The sequence below is a fragment of the Thunnus maccoyii genome, chromosome 14 (assembly GCF_910596095.1).
Source record: "Thunnus maccoyii chromosome 14, fThuMac1.1, whole genome shotgun sequence".
Taxonomy (NCBI): Eukaryota; Metazoa; Chordata; class Actinopteri; order Scombriformes; family Scombridae; genus Thunnus; species Thunnus maccoyii.
The window spans coordinates 27,793,193-27,813,979 of record NC_056546.1 but is presented as its reverse complement, the minus strand read 5'-3'; the positions used below and the strand labels follow the sequence as shown (position 1 = coordinate 27,813,979).

General features: G+C 39.2%; 1 protein-coding gene across 2 annotated transcripts; it reads left to right on the top strand.

The window, feature by feature from the left end:
* Nucleotides 1-782: 782 nt before the first annotated feature.
* LOC121912214 (cationic amino acid transporter 2-like) lies at nucleotides 783-10,580 on the top strand. Of its 2 annotated transcripts, XM_042434358.1 has the most exons (12): nucleotides 787-1,105; nucleotides 1,378-1,763; nucleotides 2,909-3,064; nucleotides 3,174-3,339; nucleotides 3,899-4,035; nucleotides 4,154-4,376; nucleotides 7,706-7,842; nucleotides 8,169-8,271; nucleotides 8,667-8,791; nucleotides 9,014-9,180; nucleotides 9,758-9,866; nucleotides 10,033-10,580. In XM_042434358.1, exons 1-12 carry the CDS (start codon nucleotides 1,095-1,097, stop codon nucleotides 10,152-10,154), a joined length of 1,842 nt encoding a protein of 613 aa, XP_042290292.1. In that variant the 5' UTR covers nucleotides 787-1,094; the 3' UTR covers nucleotides 10,155-10,580. The 2 variants fall into 2 exon arrangements, with proteins under 2 accessions (XP_042290293.1, XP_042290292.1); XM_042434359.1 differs by lacking the exons at nucleotides 3,899-4,035; nucleotides 4,154-4,376 and having other exon boundaries at nucleotides 783-1,105.
* The last annotated feature ends 10,207 nt before the right edge of the window (nucleotides 10,581-20,787 follow it).

Genomic DNA, 20,787 nt, shown 5'->3' with positions numbered 1-20,787 from the left:
CCATTTCTGATTTTATTGTTTGCACTAATGACTGTTCACACGTTGCAGTACTTTACTAAGATTTTTGTTAAATAGCCTATTTTCATATTTTATATGGTCTATGGGTGAAGCAGCATAAATCACTATGAGGGGGAGAGATTTTTGTTCCATCAGGGATAAAAATAACTCAGCAGAGGCAGGGATATAAAGACCAGAGGGGGGGAAATCCCCACCATCCCCCCAGCAAATCACACCCTGCTTTTATGCACACTGCATTGGAAGAAATTAGTCCAGTCCTCTAAAATGTATGCTTCACCTCCAAATGATGGATGAAAATACATTTATTTAAATATGGTAAAAGTTTCAAATTCTTACTCATATACATTAACTTTGGCAACCAGCAACTTTGCAAAACAGCCAGACTTGGCTCATCAGCTACCTGAATTGTATTTTCTACTATTCCTCACAGATGTCTGCATCAAGGCTATGCTTGCTTACACCTCTGTGAATCCTAGCTGCTTGTTGTACAGGCTCCTCCCACGGGGCATCATCATCAGTGCCATCCAATGAATCTGATATGCAACAGTTTTAAATCCATTGATGCTGCTGTCTGGATGCACTGCATTCCATGCCTGGAAAAATTATTATTGACAACCACATCAAGCACCTGTAGCTCAGATTAAAATCTTGTAGTATTATGACTTTTTTCTCAAAAAATAAGGACTGTATTCTTAGAATATTATGACTTTTTTTCTAGTAATTGTATTGCTCTCAGTGTTTTCTCATCTTCTCATTTCGTCTCCACAATGCAAAGCATCTGAATGCCAACAGTATTTCTGCATGTCAAACAGCACAACAGCAAAACACACAAATATCAAATAAAGGAAGCAAATGATGTCAGTCAGGAGGCCTTCACCCTAGTGCACTGATTGTCTAAAGTGATTTCAGGTGTGCACCTGTACCAGGCAGCAGGGCTGGTGGCAGTCTGCAAGCTGGAGGGAGGAAGGAGTCTTTTCTTTTCCCTTTGCTCTTTGTCCAGCAGTTACCAGCAGCAGTGGACCCAGGCTGGCTTTTCTTTTCCCAGTGGGCAGCAGTGTGAACACACTGGCCTGGAAATGACTACTAGGTAATGTTTGTTCACATTAGCATCACATGCACAAAGATTTGGTCAACAGTATTCTAAGACTCTTTATGAATTCTACCGCTTTACATTCCAGTATTGCATTGTTAATTAAGTTCAAGGTATTCCTTTACACAGGTGTACCCACCAAGTGATTTTTTTTTACATAGGCCAAGGAAATACTTGCCAAACAATCACATATTCCATAATTTCAGTGGCTGCTTTGTGTCTTTACCTTGATAAAATCCATACACTCTAATGTTCTGATTATATGGCAGCACTGCTGATTTCAGAATATCTTCTGGCAAAGTGTTGCGGTTCATTCGGAGCCTGACCCGTAAGAAGCCACTGGAGCCACAGGGAGAGGTGTCCAACTTCTGTCGATGCCTGACCACCTTGGACCTGGTGGGTCTAGGTGTTGGCAGTACACTAGGAGCTGGTGTCTATGTGCTGTCAGGAGAAGTGGCCAGGGAAGTGGCCGGCCCCAGCATTATCATCTCTTTCCTGGTCGCAGCGGTGGCTTCAGTCTTTGCAGGGTTGTGCTATGCTGAGTTTGGAGCCCGTGTTCCTAAGACTGGTTCAGCTTACCTTTATAGCTATGTGACTGTAGGAGAGGTGTGGGCGTTTGTGACTGGCTGGAACCTGCTGCTGTCCTATGTCATTGGTAAGTTAAGAAAGTTTAAGAAAATTCAAATGCAATGCATTGGTTAATTAAATAATAGAATTTTAGATCTCTGAAAAACAGCTGCTTTTAAATGTAAAATGAATTAAGTCTGCCCAACATATCCTGCACAGTTTTTTCCCCTTATCTCAGAAACCACCCTGAGAATATCTCTGCCAATGTCTATGATAGTCCTGTGGCCCAGTATATGGTCATTACTGGACAAAGCATATGCTTAATGGTGGGGGCTGCATGGATTTTATTAGTTTATTAGTGGGAACTTGGAAAATGCTTGTGTTGGCACAGGATTTGTTTTGTGATCTTTCAAATTAGTATTGCTCTCAGATGCAAGCCAACTCACTCATTTCTAGTTAAAGCTGCTCTAATCAATATTTTTGTATTGACAATGGATTGCATGACTGTGAAAGGGCTCACTTGTAATGACAGACAGAAAATTAGCATCCAAATCTGCAGTTTGCTCTATGGAGCATTTCAGCATCTTTCAGCACATTGCTTTCGTTCTACAGCCCACAACCTCAGTGTATGGTTTGTTTTCATTCTCCTATTATACCAGTCAACCCTCTCTCTAGTCTCTAGAATCAGGCTCTGATCCACTGTACACTACCTGCCCAGCACTAAATAGCACACAGTTAGCAACTAGCTGGTGGTGAACATAGTGGAGCATAAGGGGTATTTTTCTCCAGAGTTGTCACAGACTAAAATAGAGGTAAAAAGAGTGTGAATATTGGACTTGGATTTATTAGGTGATCAGAAACATGACTTGAAATGAATGTTAATATTGCTCCATGTCTGCTGGATTTCGTCAATAAATTTGATTCTGTTTGCTAACATGTTGCTTTATTAACTTTATAATATATCAATTTAGTTTTTACAGCTTGTTGCACTCCCCCCAAGTGGCAAAACAATAAATGCAGGTTTAAACACGGCATGTGCTTTGTGTTTTAATGTCACAGACCTGTAAACTTCCATTTAGGCAAACTCAGTGCAAAAGAACCCTCTGTTGGAGGATTTTGATTGTTAAACTGTCAATTTTATGAGGGCACCATGGTTTCAAATGTTAAAAGAAAAATTATTTATAACCTCCTATATATTAAAATGTATTTTTGTACTTTTTTTCTTCTTATCAGGAACATCGAGTGTTGCGAAAGCTTGGACAGGGACATTTGATGACCTGATAGACAATGTTATTGCTGAAACTCTGGGAAAAGAAACACCCATGGACTCACCTGGCTTGGCTCCATACCCAGACTTCTTTGCTGCTGGGCTGATAATGTTGCTCGCTGGTAATATCTGCAATTTAATGTTGAAGTTATGATGTAACAAAGATGAAAGATATTCTGCAAGCTGAAATTCATTTACAGTGTTTCACTTTTTACTTTCCTTTCACTTTAGGGATACTTGCATATGGTGTGAAAGAGTCTGCGGTCCTGAATACTGTTTTTACTGCAGTAAATGTAGCTGTGTTGCTTTTTATCATCATCTCTGGCTTCATTAAAGGAGACATCCACAACTGGCGCATTAGTGAGGAGACCATCCTGAATGCAACACGACAAATGGAGTAAGATTATTATTCCTTTTACATTTGTGATGATTTTGGATTCAAATTATGATAATTCACCTATGTGCTTAAAGGGTCAGTTCAGCTAAATTACAAAAAAACATTCACTTGCCCCCAGTGCCATCTGTCAGGTCTTGGTGGTTGGTGGTTATTCCCATGTCATGATGATGATGATGATGATGATGAAAATAATAATATTAAGTCTGGTATGGCCCATTGTTTTGCCACAGTTTGTCAGATCTGTGTGTAATACATGAATGGATCCAAGCAGATCCGCCGTCAGCTTTGATCACACAGTGCATCATAGTCATGGCAGGAGAAAAACTGTCCACAGGTCTCTTTCAGACCACTTCTGACTCCTCAGATGCCTTTCCACAGGTCTTTTATAGTCAAAAATGTTAGATCTCTTGTATCTAGTCATGTAAATATCTTGGTTATGTGGGTCCTGGCTTTGAGATATTTACTGACCCTTTTAAAATGGGTTTTATCTAAAAGTCATAATAAAATAACAAATGGAAAGATGAATGATAATGATAAAAATGATGTTTTTTTTGTACAGAAACCTGACATTGGCACAAAATGAAACTGTTAACTTGGGTGTTGGTGGCTTCTTCCCCTTTGGCTTTGATGGCACTTTGGCGGGAGCTGCAACCTGTTTCTATGCTTTTGTTGGATTTGACTGCATTGCCACAACAGGTACTCTTGAGTAGGTAAAGTATGAGTAGAATGTATTTCAAGAAATACTTCAAGAGCTGGATCGTCAGTTGTTGGACCTGCATCAGGAAGTCTAATGCTAGTCAACCTGCTCTTTCAGGGGAGGAGGTGCAGAACCCCCAGAAAGCTATACCTCTTGGGATCGTCACATCCCTGCTCATCTGCTTCTTGGCCTACTTTGGCGTTTCAGCTGCGCTGACACTTCTGATGCCCTATTATCTGCTTGACACCCACAGTCCTCTACCTGTAGCCTTTGAATACATTGGTTGGGAGCCTGCAAAGTATGCTGTGGCTGTGGGATCCCTTTGTGCTCTCTCAACAAGGTACAGATGTGTTGTCAGTTACATTAATGGGGCATTCTGGAGAGGGGAGTGCCAGTAGTGGCAGATCAATCGCTCTGCCAAGGTTCCTGAGGGATGGAGGGGTGGGCAGCAAAATTAAGGTGGGTTAAAGTTTGTTTAAGTTGTGTTTTTGGCAGTCCCAAAAGGCAGTAAGAGGTAATGGCTTGAAAACTGCACACTTGAAAATACAGGTGACAAAGGCTGAATCTAAATGTCCAGACTTCCCCTCACTTGCAGACTCACAGACATGGCGTGTAACATAGCATGCATATGTTGCAGTGAATTTGCAAGTGTAGAGTACTGTAAAAATCCACAATATATCAAGCCTGCAAAGAGCCTCAAGCACACTTCTGTGGCCTTCCGGAAAGTCCACATGGGGTGCAGATCTTTGCTCGGAAGATTGCCAATAATTCATAGCAATAGAGTTGCAAAGTGGGAGGGGATGCTGGTTCCAGAAGTGTTAATCCGCATTCTGGATTACCATTTCAAAATTTTCTTTTAAACAATGTCCTCAATGTTACTGAACATAGAAACTTTGGATTCTCCCGGATAATGTAACAATCCTGTTGGTTTATATTATGACCACCGGTTTTAATTATTTCAATTTCATTTCTGAGAAATCACGTTTTGTCTGTGATTTTTGGCATGGTGGACAGCTGAGAATATTACAATACCCATGAGCCCCAGTTACCGTTGCTATGGAGAAGCCATGGACGTGAATCAGAGCAATAATGAATTCCAAAGGCTTCATCACTGAAGTTCTAAACAAAACGCAGCGCCATATTTGCTGAATTCACTCAAAAGTGATCTAGAAATGAAAAGTGAACTGATTCACTCTGTAGGTTGTAAAATATGTTTTCTCAACACCGCAATCTTTAGCTTCTGCCTGCCGTTAACGGCATACGTGACAGAATTTTAAGCTTGGTGATTGGCTGTTTCTTGCTGAAATGCACCCTGGGAGTCAACTTCTACCCTCAAATTTTTATGTACACAGTTTTGTACCTTTGACTTTATACAAAAGAACCAGATATTTTCTAACACAGTTGTTCATCCTTTGTGCTGATGATATAACTGGGAGAGTTTAATGCTGATCCAAGCTGTAAAGAGTTCAAACTGTGAGTAACCTAACATCGTCAACATCGAAAAATGAATGGGATTTTTACTTCCGGAACCTTCCACATGGCAACTGTATAAGCATGTGACAATATTAAGGAAAAACACAGTAGTAGAGTAGAATAACCAGTATATACGCTGCACTCCAAATGTACCACATTTATTTTGGAAGACATCTCTTTAACGTTGGGTGTCTAGATTACTGATGCAGAGAGGTTTGATATTGATATTGCACTCATAACAGAGTATGTGACCTGATAATTTGGACTTTTTTGTTATAATCTGTGTAAAACAGGCAAAGTCTGATTTTCATCCAACTAAGAAAAATGCTCTGATCACCCACGTTGTGGGAGGAAAGATTTACTTACATTGTCTACAGCATTTTTAATATACTCTGAAAATCAGCAGACCCTGCACAGAGTTGCATAAATTGCTCATCTCATACTGTCATGAATTGGCTCAGAGTCAGTGACAAAAAAGGGAATACACATGAATAAAGTTTTTAAGAATGACATTTATTGTCAACTTAAGATCAAATAATATAATAATGTTAGTCAGCTAGGTAAGTTAATGAATGCAGTGTGCAGATGAGTGTAGTGTATGCGTGAAGAACACAAAACCTTAACCCAACTGGCTGGTGGAGGACTTGGAGGAAGAGAAGAGAGATGTTATAAATGAAGCCACTTCCACAGGGTGAGGTCCAGTTCATTCAGGTGTTGGCAGTTTCCTAGTGTAATCTTTGATTCTGCCTATTGGCTCCTAAGCCAGGAAGCCAAACCAGTCAACACAAGCAGCAGTCAGAGATTGTTTAACACTTGGACATGGTATGTAAAGATCAAAGTCCACAAGTGTTCAGTCATTGTTTGGGTTCAGCCATAGAAAGCTCCCGTTTACCGGCACAGCAGATTTGTGATGGTCAACGCAAACAACTCAAATTATAATGAGAAAGGGGTGATAGTTTTAAAGTCATACATGTTAGAAATAAATTGTTGAAAATGTGTGACTGTTAACTATGTAGTACTGAAATGTGGAGTTGGAGCGCTACACTGTTATTCACCATTTCTGTGTTCAGGATTTTTTGGGTGGGCGTGAAATGGTGGCTCAATGATGTAGAGGAGTTACTTGCATGACCCCTCCTCCACTATATAAACACTAGAGTGCATGTACTCATAGTTACTATTTTTACACTGAGTAGTTTTACAAACTTTCATCGCAGACAACTGGGATTCACTTTGTATAATTTGTAGCTACTGGTGAATGGGGCCATTTTCGGTCAATTTTAGTGCTGAAGGAGTTATTTTAAACACAGCGTAAGCGTCCATTGACGGGTGGAGCTGCCTGCAGCTTTGGCTTCAGCGCCAGCTGTGTAGCTGGAAGCACTTCACCAATAAGCATGGCGTGAGAGGCAATTGCTCCAAGGGTGACGGCCACAGTGAAACTGCCAACGATGTTTCAGCAGAGAAGTGAGTAAAGTTAAGTGCACCAAACACCATTGGGGAAAAAATGATAACAAAATAATTGGTGATGGATCGTTTAACTAGTCATTTAATTTACACTTTTGCTGAAACAAGTCCACATTTACCTACAAAATATGAGCCGAATTAAACAGTAGCTCCTAACGTTACTTTATTTTTAAAATATAATCCATGTTACTTGCCTTACACCCACAAACAAGGCCTATTTTAAATTGTGTATTTTTATACGGGAGTTTGGTATGCGTGTTGTTATCTCAGACTGTTCAATTGAGCTTTCAAAGGCTGTTCAAATGCTTTCAGCGGACATGCCCTCAGCATTTCAGAGCAGCGAATACTGCTTATTTTTCCATGATTTTGAAAACTAATTTTATAAAGCTGGCGATTTTTTTTTTCTTTCTTTTTTTAATCATTCAAATTTGGCTTGGTAATTAATTACACATTGTGCTTTGGTGTGACAAACTCAGAACAAATATTTATTATTGCTTTACATGGACTTTAATATTCTTGAGTTATTTGGATGGGCTGGTCTGGACTGTCTTTGTTATAGTGGAGAAATCATGCATCTAAATCTTGCCTTGCCTCTCCAAGGCAAATTGTTTGACTCAAATGAAGATCCATTTGTTCATTGATGAAATTGAATGTCTAACTTTGGTGTTGTTGGCATGCTCTTAGTTCAACTAAAGTGGACTTTCCAAAATAATCCAGGTTATTTTTTTTCTACAGTCTTCTTGGAGTGATGTTTCCAATGCCAAGAGTGCTCTTTGCTATGGCAAGAGACGGCCTGCTCTTTAAGCCCCTTCGCTACATGAGCTCTAGGCAAAGTCCTGTCTTCGCCACATTGTCTTCAGGAGCTGTGGCCGGTAAGCCAATTGCAGTAATACTTGGAATAATGTGTGATAGGGTCACAGATTTAGATTTTGGATAACCATCTGGTTAGTGATTATGTATTTAAAAAAAGACCAGTACCCCTGGGAATTACACTCATATTGGGAAATCATGCACCACAAGATTTACATCTAGTGTAAATATTCAGTGCCACTGCAGGAAGTAGTGTGTCCGTTATGTAACGAGTTGGAAAAATAAGGGTGTGGAGGTGAGTCAGTGGTGCCATTTTGTTAATGAACATAGATTTAACAGAATTGATATCACTGTTTGTTCAATAACATACAATTGAATGTCTTTGCAGCATTCATGGTCCTGTTATTTGACTTAAAGGCACTGGTTGACATGAGTTCAATTGGGACCATCTTTGCCTACACTCTTGTTGCAGTGTGCATTCTCATATTAAGGTATGTACACTGTTTAACCAAATGTAAACACAACCTCCTCTTTCTGTCCATATTGTCTGAGATCTCTTCCTAATGCTCTTCCAGTGGAAGTGATGGGGGACAAATGCTACATTCCTCGCTCTATCATCTCTCCATTGTGCATTCCATTATTAAAACATGAATAACTAGAAACTATTCCATAGAAAGGTTGTTGTAATTCCAGTTTGTGTCCAAATTTCCCAAAAGCACATTGTGAAAGCCAAACAGAAAAGAAAAACCAATGGAATCGACAAAATGCATGAATATTAACTGTTTTGTTTTGCATCATCATTAATTAGTTTTAATAGAGCTCAATTTTATCACAGAAGTCCAACGTCTGCTATTGTAGAAGCATGATGTGTTTTTTTTCCTCCCAGATACAAAGAAGACAGTGGTTTTGTCCATAGTTCAGAACCATTTACAGTAATGGGACTGTTGAGGCCTCCTTCAAGACCTACCCAGCGCACCTCTAAAAATGTCAACATAGTCACCATCATTATTTGTAAGTAATCCTTCATTGCTGCTGTGTCACCTATGAACCGCCATGGCTTGGTTGTCTCCAACTGGCACTTCCTGTGGCCACCCATACTCGTTTCCCATCACAGCCACTTTTCAGAGATCCAGAAACATAAATGCACAAAACGTTTTTGCTATTAGAGATGTGGGCACCAAACAAAGTTCCAAATATTAAAAGATTTACCTGACTGCTCTGATTTCTCCCCAGTGTTCCTGGTTATCGTTTTAAGCTTGGTGTTGTCCGAGGCTTTGCATTCCCTCCAGAGGCGAGAGTTGTGGAGTGTGCTGCTCGTCTTTGTCCTTGTGCTGACACTGGTCTTCGCTGTTGTTATCATCTGGAGACAGCCACAGAGCACAACTAAAGCTGCTTTCATGGTAAACTTGGAGGGGTGATGATGGTGGGCACTCAGCTCTAAATGTAGGATTTCATGCATCTCGAGGATTTGCGCCTTTACAGCTCCAATAGGGATATCCTGTTTGGTGGGTCAGTTAGTGGGCCTTGGTATGGGGCTGTTGCAGGGCACAGAAAGTTTACGGAGCAGAAGTGATGTACCCAATGAAGAGAGGCCAACCAAGGTTCAACCAACACTTAACGACTGCTGTTTAAAGTAAACAATTTTTGTTTAATTTTTTTTTTAAATCATATTTTTAAAAGTTTTGAGACCGACTTTCTCTACAAACTTTTCTAAAAAAAAAAAAAAAAGTGTATGTGTATATATAACCCCTTGTTAATGTTTTTTTTTTTTTTTACCTTTGGACAGAGCCAGGTTAGCAGTTTCCCCTATCTCCAGTCATATGCTAAGCTAACCGGCTGCTGGCAGTAGCTTCATATTTAGTGTACAGACATGAGAGTGGTATTAAACTTGTGCAAAGAAACCGAATAAGCGCATTTTCTAAAATGTTTAACTGTTGCTTTAACATACACAATCAGTCATGAGTTCTGTTTTTGTAGGTTCCCTGTCTACCTGTAGTCCCTGTTTTAAGTGTCTTCATGAATACCTATCTGATGGTTCAGTTGGGAGGAGAAACTTGGATCAGCTATGCTGTTTGGATGGCAGTGGGTAAGGACAAACTGGTTTCCACTGCCCTAAATAACCAGCCTAGTGTGGAATGTTTTTATTCATGTTTATTAGTCATGTCTATGCATAATTTGTAGATGGAGGGCTCTAAATAAACAAAGATATCATTATAAATCATAATTACATTACTTCACATCTCTTTCCATAGGCCTGATCATCTACTTCGGCTATGGGGTTCGTCATAGTGTCCAAAAACAAAGGCTGCGGGAGGCTCGCACCCAGCTAAATATTGCCAATGTAAACAGTAATGTTGTGGATTCTGCTGCTTGAGATTGTATCTTGAGTTGTGTGACGTACTGCTGTCCACTTGCATGGATCAAGCAAAATATAGGTTAAGCTGATCAAGGAATCACCTTGAAATCTTTTTAGTATTTTATACAAGATTCAGCCAGAGTTGAAATGACCTGAAGTACTTGAAGTATCCCTTGGTGCATGTTTTTATGTGAACAAATGCTTAGTTAAAATTATGCAAAAGAGTATGTGTTGTACCTAAAAATGTATATTATATAATGTTTATTATATAATGCTGTGTTACTTGTCGTTTTATCCATTATGGCTTGATCACTCATTCAAGACTATGTAGTCATGGATAGTGCTCTGAAATGTCAGTCTTAGACAATGACAAAAGTTTTAAATGTTGATCAATAAGTTAATTTAAACATGTAAGAAAAATTGTAATAAATTTGTAAAAAGTCACTTGAGTGTATAATAGTTGTAGTGTTTTTTTCCCCGTTATCCATTTGTGCTTCCTCTAATTTCTCATTGGAAAGTATTGTATGTATTAGGAAATATGACTCCAAGCATGTTTCATCACTGTTCATTCACTATTGTGACCTTCTTCAAGGATCAGTTCACCCCAATTACAAAAAAGAAAAAATCTGCTCAACAGCTATAGTCTAGATTGCCAGGAAATGTGGTACAGATATACAGTCCATGACTTTGGTGATCCCTGATTCATACTCTAGCATCATCTGCAGGTCAAAGTTTTCACATATCCCGTGAAATATCCTAACATCTAATTGATGGATTGGCACAAGATTTTGAACAGATATTAATGATTGCCAGATAAGGAATCCTAATGACTTTGACACTCTGACGTTTTCTTTTTTCCTCTCCATGAAGTTGGCATTAGTGGTCAAGACTTTTCATCTAGCACCATCATGAGGTCGAAAATTTAATTTGTCATTTGTGAGAAAGTATCTGCAAAATTAACATTCCCATCAGCCTCAGCTGTATTTTGTGTTTAAGCCTGATTTGCAAATGTTAGCATGCTAACACATTAAACTAAGATGGTGACCGTTATAAACATTGTACGTGCTATATACAGTAGATCAGCAGCCACTAACATGGGTGTAGCCGCTACGTCTTTTCTTAGCTAAGCAATCCCTGTAAAGTCTGTTTCTAACTGTTCTCAGTTCAGTAGTGAGTATAGTGCAATCAAATGCATATTGCAACAGTTTGATTCTTCCTTACTGTTAAGTGAATTTCAATAAGCTTTTATCCAGCAAGAAACATATTGTGTATGACAGAGCTAATAGTGTTTTCTGTCACCTGTCAGAGGAGATCCACTGCTAAATACTGCTGATTCAGTCAGTCCAGTTTGAAGATTCAGTGTGAACAATTTGTTCGCACATGTACTGACCGCATCTATTCTCAGTAATGGGGAAATTTTTCTGAAATGTTGCATTTTAAAATTTATTTTTAATTAAGTAATTCTCTTTTCAATGTATTTTGTTTCAATTCTCTGAGGAACACAAATTCATTCATCTTGAGTGTACTGGGGCTGGACAGAAATGTCAAAACCACAAAAGGTAATTAGGAATGGTTTTCTTTGGTTCAGTCTTTGCCTTTGGAGGATATTGGTCAGCACTGTCACCAACTTAATGGAGTTATTCAGTTATTTAGTACTGCACTTCCCTAAAGTTGGAGGACTCACAAGGGACAGATGAAAGAAAATAATTATCAAAATTTGCCTTTTAGGCAAACTCTGACTCATTTACATTTCGTTTCTTTTGATTAATGAACATTGTCCCTGTCACATAAATAAATAAATGAAAAAGAATGAAAATCTGTGCAGATGAGGATGGGGTATCCTTAGGCCTACATTTCCCATAACGCAACAGACAATAACCTGCTTCCTATTTCTAATTCTTTTCTTCCTGCTTACTATCTCTCCGTTCTTTCCCTATGATATTTCTCCATTTCTCATCCACACACTGCCAAATGCATCCATCCCATCACCCTCCTTTTCCCTGCTGTCCCTCACTCTCAGCTCTGATGGATGCAGGGAACGCTGGGCTCCAGTTGTAGAAGCTAATTTAGTGTTCATTTGTCAAGCATCACTCTTCATTTGTGGAGCCTGCAGGACACGCTGGTGCCAGTCTCTGAGGGCCTGACATATGTTGTTTTGTTGTTTTGATTGCAATTAGAGGATGTGTCTGCGTATTAAAGAAGCAGTGGAACGTGGCCACTGCAATATGGCCACACCTTAGTGCTACTGGAGAAAGGGAAGAGGGGGAGGAGAATTTATATATGAAAGCACATATCCAAATTCACAGTAAAAGGCAATAGTATTTAAGCAGCGGCATTCAATCACAAAACTTAATTCACCAGCAATGTTTTAGCCTCCTCATTACTTCCTCTACCCACACATACCGTACTGTACATACTGATGATGTTATAGGATTTCTGGGCAATAAAGTCTTAAAAATCCTCAATATCAATTAAATTAGGTTTTACACCCCGCGCACTGAGTTTTGGCAAGGTAGGAACCTTATGATTAAAAGTTTTAAAACGATTAAAGATTATATTGTCATTCATTACATCCAGTACACATGTTGTATCCATTCAATCCCAATTAACTTTATTTAACTTTAAGCTTCGCTGGAGTTCTCAGAGTGTCTCAATTTTGGGGACAAATTATGTACACGAAATCTAAAATAATACAATTTGATGGGTTGGTGCAGCTGCGCAATATATTTAATTTCAATGGTTTAAAAATGTCATTGACATGACAGTGTAAACATATGCACAGTAGCTCACTGGAAATGCTGATACCTGCTGTGACATAATATATGCCATAGAGTGATAATGCCAATTTGTTTAAATTTCATCTTTTCAAGGGGAAACAGAAGCAAAGAACCAAAGTTTAAGGGTATAAACGTTTCAGATTCTTCATAATATTTAAAATTCCTTTTGATAGGTATGGTATGTGCATTTTATTGCACACATCTCCTTCTGAGAAAAGGAAAGTCTGCTTTTAATTAGAGTTTGTGATAAATTGTAAATTTAAGGGAAAAACTAGAGTGTCCGCACACTGGATTATAGCTCCCGAACATTTTATTGGACTGAAAAAGGCAACGTTTCAACCTTCTTCATCAGGCAAATAACCAACATGATAAACAGTAAGGCATAATATGAATATATATAAATTACATGCGCAACTCATGGCAAGACTTGATAAATGATCAAGATCAAATCACCATCAATACTTGAAGGAAACCAGAAAAAACAGCAACATTCCCAATAATTGATAAATAATCTATATTTTTATACAAACATGTTGACAAAGTGGTGTGAATTGTATCAGAAATCATACGCCATAAGCTACCTTGCCTTGCTGAGCAATAGAAAAAGAGAGACAAGATTTAACAAGACTCTTCTCAAGCAGCTTATCACTGTTTTAGGCAAAGCAAGACAATTTCATTTATTTATTAAGCATTACAAGTCACACTCCACTCAGAAATGTCCTTTGCATATTGTTACTTCACTTGGATCTTTGAGCCTCACCATGCAGAATGATGTATGTGCAGTTTGTTTTCACATTCATCTGCTGAAAGTGGAATGTTTATCTGCACTCTCCTTAGTTTAGTTCAAAGCGTGTACCTACCAGCAGGATTTGTGACAGAGGATTTGTGTGATGGGATTAGGCGTTCCTGGGCAATATGAATTGTTTCATGTTGAATGACTGACTGCCCAACAAAATCAATAAACACTGAATTACAAAAGAAAAGGGATAAGGATATCATTTTCATTTAAAAACAAACAAGAGTGAGACAGATTTTCTTATTCTAAAAAAACACAACATGATGACCTGAGAAGTCTAATATGATTGTAGCGAACAGCTCAGAAATGTTTGAATGCTCATTTTCTCCTGTCTCTTCAAAGGTTGAAAAGTATTAAGAGTAGAACAGCTTGGTTCTGTAACAACATTTTAAAGGCTGTTTGCTTCCTTCATACAGAAATACCAGATGTGCTATTATTGTCGTATACTGATACACATGATAGCTGTTTCATAGGGCTGACAGCTCTGTATGGGAACATAAATTGCATTTATTTTATTATTTTTATACTGAAAATACAATTAAGTATTACATCAACTTGAAACTTGAATTCTGCTTCACCAAGGCTGCAGTTCACACACACACTTTGCTGCATTTTTTCAATCCTATACTCTTCCTGTCAGTCTCTATGGCTCACCTGAGCAGCTGCCACCACCAACACTGAAAATGAGTCCATCAGGGACACAGAGACACACACACACACACAAACTGGTGCAAACGCGTCTTATTAGCTGCTCCAGATTGGCCATCCTGAGGCCCAGATGCCTGTGACCTCCCAGCGCCCCCTAAATGCAGAGTTATTGTGATTAAAGCATGATTGGCAGCGCTGGTTATTAATTCTAATCTTGGGCACATATGCAGGGTGGTGGGCAGAGGGCAGGCAGCGGTGTGTGCCAGGCGGACGCCACACGGAGGCTAATTCACTCTGACATGCTATCAGAGCACGGTCACACACACTCCGCATTCCCCCGACTACACACACTTTCCTCTAATGCACAGGAGAGGGGAGGCGAGGAGAGAAGGTTATCCTTTAACAAGACGCACACACACACACACACTCACACACAGATTCCACAGCACTCCAGCACAAAAGTGGCATTTCCTGGAAACCATTAAGGCGCTCTGTACTTTCAAGTACATCATTTGAAAGCTGGAGCAGCATGTGTTTAGCAAATCATTTCCATCTCAAGACTTGTATAAAGGTCTTACATTTACCACTTAGAGGCAGAAACTCAAGTGGTGGGTTATTTTGAAAATATATTTTCTTCCCTCAACGTAAAAGCCTTGAAGCAAATGATGTCTCATCTATCTTAATAAGTCTCTTCTCGGGTTAAGATGTCTTCTCAGCGGCTAGAGTCGGCCTGAAATTACTGCAGCAATCTTACAGAAGGAAAGGAGTGAGTCTGATCGTTTCATCAGGGTGAAGTTGAGTTTAATGAAAATGCACATCAGAGAGTGGCTTAAAAGTATGCAGGTTTAATTGCTATCAGTAGCATCACTTACAATGCTTGAAGTAATTTGGTAATTTGTACAATAAGTCATCTCAAAAAGTGTGTGTGAACAGGATTAAGTTACACACTCTGACAATGTAAATGTTTTTGAGGCCAAAAACAGCAAATGTGTAATGAAGGCTGCTGTTTTTTGTTTTTTTCAAATGCAGGATTCCTAAAATGTCAGCAGTGACAGCTTTACTGATCTCTATCAAATGTCGATGTCAAATGTTTGAGAGCATGTTTGCAATGTGAAATCTAAGCAGATTCTTTATGGGAAAGGAGGAGGTACTCCTCTTTCTCCTGTAGAGGGCATTGCAATATCATGCAAGTGAAAGTGCGTTTAAAGCATCACACAGTGCAGGTGGAGACGACACGACAGCAGCACATACTGTACTTGGTGTGATTTTCAGGGAGGCGCTGCTGACTTTATTAGCACATATATCACATATCTAAAGACATTTAGGAATTTAAAAAAACAAACAAACCAAAAACACAATTATATACAAATATATTACATAACAAAGATCACCATTTCATACAGTGCCTCAGTAGCCTGCTGGTTAAGACGCAGCCACTTAACTGCAATGTATGCAGTTTGATTCTGGCAGTGGACCTTTGTTGTGATGTCGTCCAGCTTCTCTCTCTCCCCAGCTGCTGATTTCTAATAAAGGCATAAAATTACCCCCAAAATATATTTTTAAAAAGTTCACCACTCCAAATTGATTGGAGTTATTGGAGTAATGCAACTGTTTCTCAGAGGCACAGCTGTGCTGAAGACAGAGAGGGCGACTCTACATGATATGAGCTGGTTTGTACTAAGTGCCGCCATCTGACCACATCTAAAAGCAGAAGTAGCTGTTTTAAATGGCCACACACAAATGTGGGGTGAAAAGTACAAATGCGTATAATGGCGCACACTCTCAACACTAATTGTAAAGTTTTGGAAAGTTTCAAACATTGTTGTAATTGTGATGTATGAACATCTCTTACATTTGGCAAATCTGAACCTCCTTTCAGTGCTTCAGTCTATGTGTTACCAATCAGGGCATCTCAAAAACATGAACATGTGCATTCTGTGTGGCTACTTTACAGTAGCACTAGTAACTCCTGACCCATGAGATGTACAGTAGAAACAAAAATCTTGTTGGATACCCAATTCAAGGCAAATCTATCAGGATAAGTCATGTCCTCTGCCCCCCAAAACACTTTTTGTTGCTTTTTCCATCGCTATAAATTTGTAATATATTTTACAGCTTATACGATAAATCACTGAATTGTGGTATACAAGTGGAAAGTGAGGGCTGCAACATGCAACAAAGGTCCACCTGAAATCAAACCAGGGATGTTTCAGTTATATGATGTTACCCATTTTCACCAGGACACCATTATATGTTTTTTATATTTCATACAATTTCCTTACAACTGGTTGTGAAATTCCAGTTCTGTAAGTGTGGGCTATTTGACATCATTGCAATTTTCCAGAACACCATCTAGGTATCATCCACAGCCAGTCAACATGATTGTCTGTCACTATGTGTGTACTGATGCAGATCCAAATTTCTTAATAATAATAAAAAAATGATTTGCAGAATTAGTGGAGGTGATACATTTTTTTGTTTAGTAAGACATAAGTTTACTATATTCTTATTTAATTGCTATCTATCATCTTGTTTGCACATATTTAGAGTTTACAGTGTTTAGTTGATATTTTGGTATCAGTTACTCTAGCTTGTCTGTGCTGCTCAGACAGGTAGAGCAGTCTGGATGGAGCAGACTTCACTAAAGTCATGAGGAAAGCCAGAACATGTTGGACTGTTTTATTCCTTCTCACACACCTGGCCAGGAGATGAGATGTCTTGCCTTCAAAAAAAAATGTTGTCTTACATTCTAACTTCAAATGATCAGGATTTTAAGACCACAACCCCAAACACGATGTACTTTGCTCAGTGATATATCACCGTACCTATACAGTAAAAACATCCACCAATGTCCTCAATAAAGGTCACAGATGACTTAAAGCTCCTTTCATTTTTAGGAGTTCTGCAGGCAAGACTTTGAACACTTGCTCATCTGTACAGCACAGTGCAGGTAGATGCTGAGAGAGTGACAGAAGAAAGAGATCTGAGACATTACAGGAGAGGCTGTTGATTATAATTAATAGCCGGCAGTGCATTATGGTGCATTATGGTGGCTGGTCATAAACAGTATGGAGCCCAGGACCGAGGTGAGAGCGCTTTAACAGGCTCCCACCATCTGCACGTCAACGTTTAATGACAGCGGCACACGCCTGGGTGACAGCAGCGCTCCTCTGCATTATTAAAGCAACACACACACACACACACACACACAGACACACATATACATACTAAAAAACACATTGATTTTCAGCAACATTTCGAGAAGTTATCATGATTCTTTCAATAATGATTCCCTACGGCTTGAATCAGAATGTAATAAAGAGGAATTTTATTCTTAACATTCCTTATCATTATCCTTTCTTCCTGTTACTTTCATTTTCTCTCTCCTCTCATTTCTCTCTTGTCATTTTCCTCTCTCTTCCTCCTTTTTTCTTCCCTTTCTGCTTCTTATTTACTCTTTTCTTTTACTATTCTCTTTTCTCCTCTTTCTCCATTCACTTCCTCTCCTCCTCAACTTTTCTCCTCTCCTTCCTCTCTTTTCTCCTCTCCCTCCTACTCTTCATCGGCACATCTGGAGGTGTCATTTGAACAACCCCATCCCTTCAGGACCTGACTTACAGACACACACACACACACACGTGCGCGCATAAAACACACGCGCATAGATCAGCATGGACACACATTACCTCTAGTGTCATTACTGTAATGTTATTTTTATGCGAATTCAACATGAAAATAGGCGAGGGAGGGCGCAGAAGAAAAGCAGGAACATCAGGGGGAGAAAACTCAAAGCCAAAGGGACACACAATGCCCAAGGAGCAGAGAGCAATCTTTCATTTATTCAATTAGCTAACGAGGCGAGGGAGCCAGACACCGACAGAGGATTGATGGCGGGGAAAAACTTCTCTCAGCAGGCGACGCTTACTCAGGACTTTTACTCCTGTCTCTCTTAGCTTCTCTCTGTCTTTCTCTTTATTCAGGAGGAAAGTTCACTAGGGGAAAGAAGGGAAACTAAAGGGAGGAGACCTTGAAGCTGACCTTCAGCAGCTGTTCTTTGTCTTGCAGAGGGGGAAAAAATGAACAAATGGTATAAAAAGAAGGGGAAAGAGAGGCATTTTGAGGAGATTATAATATATTTTTACCTTTTGGTTTGGACTTATTAAAATGATTAAAATGTGGGAAAACTGTCAGCAAGTTAACTTAAGATTGTAGGAAAAATTGTAAAATGTACAATTACAATGTTCTTACTAATTACATAATAGGGATGCACGATATTATCGGCATGTCATCGGTAATAGCCGATAAAAGCTCTAAAATGAAATTTTGGCATTGCCGAATCCTGTTATTCCAATTATGAGAGGCTGATATGTCTGCGGAGGAAGCACCGGGACCGTCAGGGTGAAACAGTCCGTCGAGGAACTGCTATGTTCGGTTGTGCAGATAGGAAACACTTCGGCTAACAGGATGTACCACTCTGTTTGAAAAAAAAAACCAAACCTTCTACTTTTTGGTTTATAACGGCGGTTGGCAACCAGCGTATTGGGTGCATTACTGCCACCCTCTGCTCTGGAGTTTGGACTGGAGATTAAATCCTACACATTAATCCTGTCTGTCTAATAAACTCTATAATAAAAGAAAACTCTACTGCTCCACCCACTTGACAGGTTCATTAAAGTTTTAATGCTGAGTTCATGAACTCCAGTCTTCCTAAGTTCTTCCTTCATATATTGTCTTTCTTGATCATACTTAGTACAATCTATGCTTGCATGCATAATAGTCTCCTCAGCCAACTGTAAAAAAAAATATGTGCATCTATTGGCAATCGGCCACAATGAGTTGGAAATATTGGCATATTGGATATCGGCAAAAAATCCAATATCATGCATCCCTATTACATAAGATTTAAACTTGGAGCTAGCTAAAATACTACAATACCCATGAGCCTCAGTTGCTGTTGCTATGGGAAAGAGGCCTGTCAGTGGCGTGAATCAGAGTGGTAGCAAATTCAAAATGCTTTGCCGTTACAACTGAGAACAAAACACAGCGCCATAGTTGCTGAATTAATCCTGAATTGAACCAAAATTTTAAAGTGAATTGATTTAAGCTGCAGATTGTGTTTTCACTTTTCTCAACATTGTAATCTTCCACCTGCAGTTAGTGGTGCACATCGCTGGATTTTAAGCTCAGTGATTGGAGGTTTCTTGCTGAAATGCACCTTGGGGGTTGTAGTTAACCTTTACCTCCTCTACCTTCGTCTTTTTATCAAAGAAACAGATATTTTTTTAACACAGTTGTTAATCTTTTGTACTACATGTGTGATTACCCTACTTTTGTCTGAACCTTAAGCCAGTTCATGACAATGTAAATGTCTGCTGCTGAAAACAGATGCAATATGAGTTGGGAAAAATTACTCACTATTGTGTTCTGTGTGCCCAGATGGGGGCAAAATGTCACTGCACAAAAAGCCTAGAGGTCATGACAGAAACAACACTATACCAATGTTGTTTTTTCCCATATGTATTTTTAAAATTGTTTTGTCATTGTCATAGTCTGGAACTGTCTGCTCTTCATATGGGAAGATATTGTGAGCCTGGAAAGGCCAGAACCAGTATCAAAGTAAAACCACTGACCACAATTCAGTCTTTATTGAATTTTTGTAGCCTTACAAAAACAGAAAAGTAAAACCAGAAATTCACATATCATTATACAGAATAAAAAACAAAATTTTCAGGAAAAGTGACACGTAATAGCAGTAAAAACAGGAAGTGTTAATAATGAGCAAGACCAAATTAAAACAGGTAAAACCAATAAATAGGACCTAATTAAAACTGAAAAAGAAAGAAAATTAAAAAAGGAACTGCCTTGCTGGGAACTATGAAGGATGCAAATTAATTACTGGATTGATTTTATTGCACATACTAAAAGTGAATGTTTGAGTATCTTGCACCTGACTCTGTGGGGGCCTGGCATTTTGGTGTTTTCTTAATGGAACACAGTTTTCAGGAATTATAAAGAAGTATTAATCACTTTACTGGGGATTACCTGGAACACCTGCTCGCCTTTAAAGCAGCAGATCTAATATAATTGTTGAAAGTGGATGATAGCTAAGTCCACTCTGTAGCTTTATCACAATCTAGTGGAAACAATAAGTCGTCAGTGATAAAGCAGCCAGCTAACTGTCTGAGGGTGGACTGGCTATCTGACGAATGTCGAAAGCAGCTTTTTTTAGCCACAATGCAGTGCTTTGGCGGTGAAGTATTGACCCCTGGCCTGAGGTTACACCATGACATTCAGCTTGACATTTCAGAAGGACGTCAGCTTCCATCACTAGTAAAGGTCAGCGTTGCTGTCCTGTCAACAGGGGGTCCTGAACTCTGACCCTGAGGGGACATTGGGATGGAGATTGGACTCAGGAAAGAGGGTAAAAAAT